This window comes from Saccostrea cucullata, unplaced genomic scaffold (assembly GCF_032062105.1).
Source record: "Saccostrea cucullata isolate Sc308-1 unplaced genomic scaffold, CSIRO_AGI_Scuc_v1 ctg16318, whole genome shotgun sequence".
Taxonomy (NCBI): Eukaryota; Metazoa; Mollusca; class Bivalvia; order Ostreida; family Ostreidae; genus Saccostrea; species Saccostrea cuccullata.
In genome coordinates, this window is record NW_026941702.1 from 3865 (window position 1) to 13314 (window position 9450).

The 9450-nt window shown below is 34.5% G+C and overlaps 1 protein-coding gene across 1 annotated transcript; it reads right to left on the minus strand.

Annotated features, from left to right (window-relative positions):
- Positions 1-7901: 7901 nt before the first annotated feature.
- On the minus strand, positions 7902-8708 carry LOC134258256 (uncharacterized). Its single transcript, XM_062740787.1, has one exon. It carries the CDS (start codon positions 8706-8708, stop codon positions 7902-7904), a length of 807 nt encoding a protein of 268 aa, XP_062596771.1.
- Between the last annotated feature and the right edge of the window lie 742 nt (positions 8709-9450).

Here is a 9450-nt window from a genome sequence, read left to right on the forward strand (position 1 = left end):
AAAATTAGGAAATTTCTTCCATTAAGTACAAGAAAACTCTTCTATAATGCATACATTTTGCCTTCAATAAACTATTGTCTTACAGTCTGGGGTAATACGTCCAAATCTAACATTGAGAGAATTCATAAACTTCAAAAACGTGCTGCTAGAATTATTCTTGATGCAGCACCTGACCATTCATCTAAGCCTTTGTTTGAAAAACTAGGATGGTTAAATGTTTTTGAGTTAGTTACGTTTTATAAATGTATTTTATTGTATAAAACTTTTTGTGGTATGAGCCCAGAATATATCCAAGATCTTTTTATTTTTCACAGTTCCGATTCCTACTCATTGCGTTCAGAATTGAATTTTAATCTTCGATTACCAAAGCATCGAACAATCCTATTTACAAACTCTTTGCAATATTCATGTCTACATTTATGGAATAATCTACCATTACATGTTAAATTATCACCATCTTTGCCTGTTTTCAGAAAGAATTTGGAAAAAGTTATAATCAGCCAACGTCAGACTCTCTAATTTTCATTATAATAGATGTCCTTGTTATTGTTATTACTACGTCTTTTGAATTCTGTATATTGACTTATTTATTGTCCTATATTTCCATTAGTTTAATTTGCACATTATATATATGTCACCGGGTCTTTTGTAGGAAAGATTCCAACACTGGATTCGGCACAATAAGTTTTTATTTAAGCGCTTATAGCAAATAAACCTACAAAGTATAAATCAAACACACTCTCACAACACAATACACACAAGACAAATACTTTACATTTAAGATCAGACATTAACAACACATAAATTATATGATTGTTCGCTGTCGGAATTAATTAATAAAAGTAAAATATAAAATACGTTTACATGATAATTGTAATAAAGGTAAACGGTAAGCTTACCAGGAATCCAGTTAAATTAATCTCCAAGTAAATACTATGAGGAATACTTAGAATATTAAGATACACAGTCTTCTACCGTAAAGGCAAAAATCGTGGGGGTAAAGAATTTGGCGGGGAAAGTGCTTATATACTCAGTGCAGAAGTTAAAACATGCATACTAATGAGGTGAAAACGGTCAGTTATTGGTCAGCAGTAAGGTCACGTTAGGTCACCAAACCGGAAACACGTGTAAATACAAGAATAACAATGTCACATGATCTCTCAAAACATTCACACCAGACACACAACACATGTACACAAACGCAGCGAACGTGCTTAATTGGCAATGCGCGCCAATTATGAGAGTAAATTAAAATATAACATCTGTGACATATACATCCGATTATGAAGATATAAAATGAGCTAATCATTGTTCATGTACTGTGTATATATGTTTGATTGTACCATTTTATGTATATTGTTTGAATTGTAGAAGGCCCAGGGGAAGAATAGTACTTTGTACTAATCGGGTTACCTTCTCTAAATAAAGCATTATTGTTATTATAATTATTATTATTATTATTATTATTATACATAAGAATATGTTCTACATATGTGTAATCCTTAAAACGAGGTAAATTATTGACAAACAAGTTGATGAAACAAGTATATCAGTAGTCTCGTTTAATGTCACCATTTCGTAATTTCTATGATCAATACAATGTTCTTATCAGCAATAACAATTTATCATTGATTCAGATGCTGACAGGTGTTTTTCATACTAATTGTTAGACCATTTGCTAGTTTTGTTATACATGTAAGTAATATGGCAAGCGAAGTAACTCTAGTGTGTGATTAATTTTTCTCCCTATTAGGGAGCTCTTCATCTCGTAAAGTTATGTTTTGGTGAATGGAAAAGCTGGTCTAACACCACTAGTTACACACTGAATTGTTGTCGGATTTTCCCTTTATTTGCCGATCATGACAAGAAGCACACGGAAGACATGACTGGTCGGCAAGGAATGTTAACTCCTCCATGGCACCTGATCCAGCCTATGACGTTTTTATGTCCATGTTTGCTCTGCTCCTTTTTCTTAATTATTTGATAGACTTTTTAGCTTGTATACTGTTCTTTATCTCCAAATATTTCATGAAGAAGGTCAAAGCTTTCAAAATAAAATGGAAAAGGAATATTTCTTTTTAAACATGAAACACTTTTTGTCATTTTTTCAAATTTTTACGTTCAAAATCATTCTCAAAACTAACAGAAACCCCTCTATTGGGATATTATTGCTGAATTTCTGAAAGAAATACTCTTCTGATATATACATGTATGTTGATTTATAAAAAGGAATAAACATTTTTATGAATTGCTAATAAATGCTAATGGTAATTAATTATACAAAACTTTGCGACACTGGGAGTGTATTTTGAAATAGAGTCCACAAAGAACTCAAGCTGACAAAAAATAAAGCAAGAAAACCTTACTGTACATTGAATTAGAGTAGAGTACATGTATATTTAATATTCCTAAAGATGTACCATATATCGAGTGCAGTTATTTGATGAAATGGTTTTTTGACAAATGTAAATTTCATAGTATTCTTCATATCTATGTTTATATACATGTTTGGAATGTGGAGGACATTTAGCGTGTAACATGACTTATCTTCAATAAACTAAAATGAAAACACAAGCAAATGTAATACCCTTTACCAAATACAAGCTAAATCCTTGATAACATAATAATAGGGATATCATGAAAAAAAAAACATTTTTACATAGTTTTACATATTTGAACAGAGTAAATTCATATTTTAAATAAATCAGAACTTAGATGTACTTCATTGCTGAAACAAAATATACAGAAAGAAAATAAAATCAACTATCTCATACGTGTGGAGGATACAGCCCATTAGATAAACTTATGCTCTATCCACGGGTACCTGTAGATGCTTTATCAATAGAACTTCCGGTTTTGACACGATCCCTCGCTTCAAGATTATATTTTATTGAAACTTTTATTTGCGAAAATAATTGCCCTTATAAAATGAATGATAAAGAGCAACAATATCGTTAAAGGCAAGAAAAAGACTTCGGCGAAAGTAGAGCCTAGCAGTTAAGTTGTTGTTATGAGATTCCTTCAACATCTTCAATAATGTTTTCTTATATTATACCATGTATACCTACCTAGTAATGTAGGTGTAACTTACCAGGGATCAACAATGAATCTACAAGTAGCCTTGCTATAAAGGCTTAGCACGTTTTGTACTGCCACCGCACAAAGAGTTAATTTTCACGATCCCATGGTTCTTACAACTTTCAGTCAGAAGTTTGTTTGATGTAAATCTCCAACAATTGTCAAAATATGTTTTCAAAGACGCAGATAGCAAAAATTCTAAATTTTGAACACGGTCTACTTTCTTTCGAGGCATATATGATTTGTTAAAAGGAAATTTGTATGAGATAAATAGAACATCTATAATTGTGTGACTTGATATTGATATTAATATCAAATCACACAATATAGATATCCTCTACTTATTACATAGGTTATTTATAGTCCCTACATAATCTATAAAAGTGCAAACAGTTCATAACCTACATATGCACTGGATTTGAGGCCCTATTCAACAGAGGGTCAGTGCACATGCAGCGGCATAGTGACGTCACAATCAACGTTATAAACAAGGTTGTAAACAATGGTTGCAACGGCAGAGCATATTTCTGAGAAGGGAAAAAACTGTTATACAGATCTTTCGCAGGATTATTTTTAGGACGTCTTACACGTAGCGAAACTCAAAAAGGAAAACTCGGAGGTGACAAACTGTAATCTGGAATTGTTTTTCATTTTCAACGAAAAGGAAATATGTAATTGAATGCGGTTTCGTCATGCAGCCTTCAATGTCTAATTTATTCAAATTTGGACTATAATATTTTTTACGGTGCGACTGTTGGGGCGAGCAGAGTTATTTACTATCAAAAACCTTTACAGCTTTTAATTACACTGCCTATCCACAGTTCAAAAAGAGAAGAAAACAGAGCAAGAAATCTATCACTTCCCAGGCGTCGGGATCGAGATTCCGAACTTTTTGTAAGTTTCGAAAAAAAACCAGAAATACCTGAGTCGTTTAAGAGACGAAGGTATGACATCAAATAAAAAGTCTTTATTTTCTCCCTCGTTTCACTCCTCCGCAAATAAATATTTTCTTAACTAATTTATTGAAAAAACAAGAAAAAAGAATATACTGTAGGATTGTTGCGTTCGTTACAAATCGCATTTTTATTCAAACCATACAAATCAAAATCATAAATTTTACAAAACAAACAATGCAAGGGCTGGGGGGGGGCAGGGAAAGCCAAAGACACAAATCACAACCTGCGATTCTTTGTAACGAACGTCGCATTAATCGAACACTCCCCTGTAAACGTATTTATAGTGAGCGCTAAATCGCTCGTGCATGAAAAACCAGTTTCTTTAGATACGAAGTTTCACGGAGAATACCGAAGTAAAAACGTAAAGAAATAAATTTATTTTCTCCCTCGTTTCACTCCTCCGCAAATAAATATTTTCTTAACTAATTTATTGAAAAAACAAGAAAAAAGAATATACTGTAGGATTGTTGCGTTCGTTACAAGTCGCATTAAACAAAGGACAATTGTTGCAATAAAATAATTTATAATCCAAGATTCATTGAAACCAGAATTTTATGTTCAAGATTGGCTTTTATATAACCGTCTTTGGCTTTATCCGTGACCCACCGACCATGTATTTTAACTTTAGCAATCGAACAGACACATTATTATCAGCAGCGGCTGTAACTCCGCCGCTACGTAAACTGTGTAAAGCATATTTAGACCTGTCAAGGCCAATTTTATTTAAAGAAGACAACAATATTTCCCTAGTTCTTGTATATGACAGAGGTTTTGATTTATTTGAAGCTTTGTATTTATTGAGAGATTTTACAAAATTTACAGCTGTAAACATGTAATCATTGGAAGACTTATCCATATCTAACATGTCGAAGTATTTGTTTAACCAAAACACAGGGCACAAATCGTTTCCAGTTTTTGCGATTTTCACCGAATTTCCTCTCCTGTAGATATCGGTTTTGCTTCTGGGAATATTAATTTCGATGTGAGCACTTTCCCATTTGATATCACATAATCGAATATTTGATAATTCACTGAATCTAAAGAAACCAGAAAATCCCAATAAACACATCACAAACGATCTTAGTTTCAGCACATTAGAAGGATCCTTGGAAGAAAAATCCATCAATTTACGTAATATATCTGTAGTGATAGGTTCTTTTTTGCTGATAGGTTTTGATAACATGCGCCTTCCACCTTCAAGCACTAGTTTCAAAAACTTGTCCTCGCATGGATTCAGATTTGAGGAAAATTCATGAGTCCAACTTATACTGTAGAAATACGCTTCCAGAACCGACGTTGATACCCTCTGTTGCACCAAACCTCCCATAAAAAGAGCGACAATAGACACTGATGCAGGAAGATGCGTAAATGAATGCTTCGAACACCAGTCTCTGAATTTTGAGAAATATATGTCGTACTTCTTGTTCGTTGACTGAGATTTTGCATTTCTCACGATATGCGGCAAATACTCCACTATATCGCTAAAATGAAGATCGTCTTTAAACTTGATAATTCTTCAAAGTCTGAAATATATAACAATAAAGCACATTAAAAATCAAAACGAATTTGCACAGAAAACAATAATAGCCACGATATTATATCACACTTATTTACAATCAACTTTATCGTCAATATCAAAATAGGAGAGCAGTCTTCCATTTAAACAATCATCAAATTATATGAATCTCTGTACCAGTATATTAAATTATAATCTTATGTTAGCATTGTATCATTCAATGTTAATACATCATATCTAGGAGAACAGTCCTCCTCATTGGATAGCAGTCATCCAATCATTTCATGTCAATATGCATGCATATTGTACACTGGTTAGCAGTCCACCTTTGTGTACTAATCTGTCCATATTTCACAATCAAAGCATGCTAATGAACAAATACATATGATGTTACAGTGACTTAATTACGAAGCATCCAATCTCAGTGCTATAACATTACTGATAAATTTTTGAGCTGCAAATACGCTATTTTTATCGGATCCCGACATGAAAAAAATCGTCGGTTTTTCATACTCTTTTATATCTTTCACAAACCACAAGAACTTTCCGTTTTTGTCGATCAAAGAAGGCCAAAAAGCTGCTGATTTCCATTTCGGAACAATTAGGGTACCCTTAGCCCTACAATTTAATAAATGCTTTATTGACCTCCCTATCAAGAAAACGGGAGGAACAATCCAATTCAAATCTTGTGACCAGTCGAACGCAAATACGTCGACGCCGCTTGTTCCAGGAGTCCAAAAAAAGAATAAAATTTTTTCACTTTGTAATTATTGCAACTCGCAAAGATATCACAAGTGTAAGGTCCCCAAACCTTATTGAAAAATACAAAAATATGATTGCTTATACCCCAATCGTCAAAATCAAAAACTTTGCTAACAAAATCTGCTTCTACGTTTTGATTTCGTGGAACCCAAGCTACAGAAAAATCTATGTTTCTTGTCAAACAATTTGTGTATATAGAAAAAGCAAGAGATTGTAAATCGGAATTCATGCTACCGATCTGCGATATTCTAACAACGTTCTGATTGTCTGAGTATAGTTTTACAAATTTATTTTCTAAAACACCACCAAAAATTTTCACAAACACTTCAACTGTCTTGAGTTCTCTAAAAGTTGAACTTCGAAATCTCTCTGATTCGTCCCACATAACATGAAAAACTTTCTTAGTAGAATCTAACATGACACCACCGCCTGCAAAATCGCTAGCATCAGTAAAAACAATGCGTTCCGGTGTACGATACCATGGGGAAATAACCCTGGCGGGAATAGATAGGCTATTTTTTAACCAAAACTCTAGCTCACACCAGGCAGGATGTGGAATATTAATAATTTCATCCCAACATGATGCGTTAGCAATAAGCATTGACAATTGTCTCGTTGTTATTTGACAAACAGGCCCAAGTGCAAACTTAATAGAAATAATGCTGCCTACTACTGAAGCGAGATCTCTAGCAGTTATATTTTGTTTTTCTTTTAGATTATTTATCTTGCTACACAAACTCTCTAATTTATGTCGAGGGATACCAATAAAACCGACTTCTAAATTCCACTCAAAACCGAGCCACTCTAACTTTTGCACTGGGTTCCAAACGCTCTTAGCTTCATTAACAAGAAAACCAGCATGCAACATATTCTGTGACATTAAAAAACAATTTTGTTTGGAATCGCAAACCCAGCCATCGTCTAAATACATTATAACTCCGTATGCTTTTGTTCTCCAATACAATACTAATGGTCTTGATACTTTAGTAAAAATATAACCAGCACTGCTGAGACCGAAAGGTAGGACGGTGAATACGAAATAACGCTTTGAGCCATTGAAATTCCAGGAAAACCCCAAATATTTGTAAAAATCTGGGTGGATGTTTACATGATGATAACCACTTGTTAAATCAAATTTGATCATGAATAAACCTTTTTCGGCAAAATTGAGACCCTCTGAAGACCCCTCGAATTTGAATATTCTCTTTAAAACGCATGCATTGACGTGTCTAAGATCAAGAATTAACCTTGGTTTTTTATTCAATGGCGCTGAAACGGTCAGTGGGTTTACACAATGGGGCGGTTCAAAGCATTCAATGACTAACTCTTTTCTCAGCAATTCTAAAATGGCCTTTTCAACAAAAGGGGCGCTCTGCAGTGCTGATTTGTTGTTAGACAAACATACAACTTCAGGATATGTAATAAATTCTATCTTATAGCCAAATCTGATAACATTTAAAATAAAATCGTCTGGCTTTATAACATTCTTCCAAAATTCGACAGAGTTTTTTAAACGATCTTTAACTGAAATGTTTGAATTTGCATCAAAGTCAGATTTATGATCTAATATATGACTATCATACTCAACTTCATTGCTGGTCTGCTGTTGATGTTGGAACGAGTGCTGTTGTTTGGGTTCCCTGGGGGGCTGAACACTGGAGTTGCTGAGTGTACGGGCAGAATCTTGCAAAATGGCCCGGGAGTCGACAATAGTGGCAGACGATGTTAGCGACTTGTGTTTGTAGGGGATTCCTGTAATTTGCCGAACTGGGCGAGATGAATCTAGGGTTGAACTGCTGACGGTAGTTGAATTTTGCACTGCCGAGAAAAAGCTGCCTAGATGACAAACCATCGAACACTCCTGAAGTTTTAGGGAAAACGGGTCTGTCGTAAGGAGATTTCCGCTTCTTGTTGGCGGCTCTTGAAATAGCGGAGCGCAGTCTGGCGGCATCCTCGCTATTGTCAGCAATATCAGAATCCACGTACTCCTTAACCGTGTCCCACCCATGTTTATCAGCTATTCGTAATATCTTGTTTCGTTGACGAATGGCCTCTTTCTCGGAGGAAATTAAATCTGTGACACCGCTGAAATCGCCAGAGATTAGTTTTTGTGATAACAGTTCTAAACCTCGTAATCTCTCCTCGTTAAACTGAAACTGTATTTTGTTTCCTTCTCCACGGAACTCAAATGTGTTTGTTGGTTTAAGCTTGTCTTGTATTTCAGAAAGAATGAGAGATTTTTGCTTCTCAAGGGCGGTGTCTAACCTTCTGTTGAATAAACTGACGGCGTCAATAACATCAAAATCCTGTCCAGAATTAGAATTTGTCTCTGAACGTAATTCTCGAGGAACATCTCTGTTACTTGTAGAAGTTGAGCTAGTAGATTCTGTCGACATGCCAAAGACACAAATTACAACCTGCGATTCTTTGTAACGAACGTCGCATTAATCGAACACTCCCCTGTAAACGTATTTATAGTGAGCGCTAAATCGCTCGTGCATGAAAAACCAGTTTCACGGAGAATACCGAAGTAAAAACGTAAAGAAATAAATTGTTGCTTTAGGATGCAAACGATAGTATTGTGGCATGGAGATTGCATTAAATTGTTGTTTGTACTTTTTAAAGTAAGTTGTTGCTATGTTTTAGCCACCATGTTGCTATATGCACTGCAAAGGATTAATGGGAGTTTGGAATTTCTTTTTTAGTACGATAAAAATTTCTAGAAACAATGTGCAGAATTCAAACCGAATTTCCTCCGTTCGTACACGTTAGTCTATTGAGCTCGCTGCGCTCGCTATGATTAAACAATTATTGCCTGTATTGTCTTATTGTCAAGCTGTATAAGGATTGATATTTGCGAAATCCGAAACTAATAGATCATACCTAGAGACCTAGAATTTGTGCAAGCTGATTTACACTGGAATTCTTTACCTGTATTTTAAAAGAAACAGTTTTCAGAAAGAAAAAAAAGTATGATATTACTGATGCAAAATACTGTAGTGTTTACTTCCTTCTATCTTTTTGCATGGAACAATTATTCCATGTGATTCACCGTTTCAAGTTTCAACATGTTCGTGTATCCTTTTTCTGCATTTCTATACTACTGGATCAGTCCATTTATAATCTACAAGAGAGGTG

Bases quoted from the DNA above. Each gene is read 5' to 3' on its own strand.
- LOC134258256 (XM_062740787.1), bottom strand. From the start codon at position 8,708: ATGTCGACAGAATCTACTAGCTCAACTTCTACAAGTAACAGAGATGTT.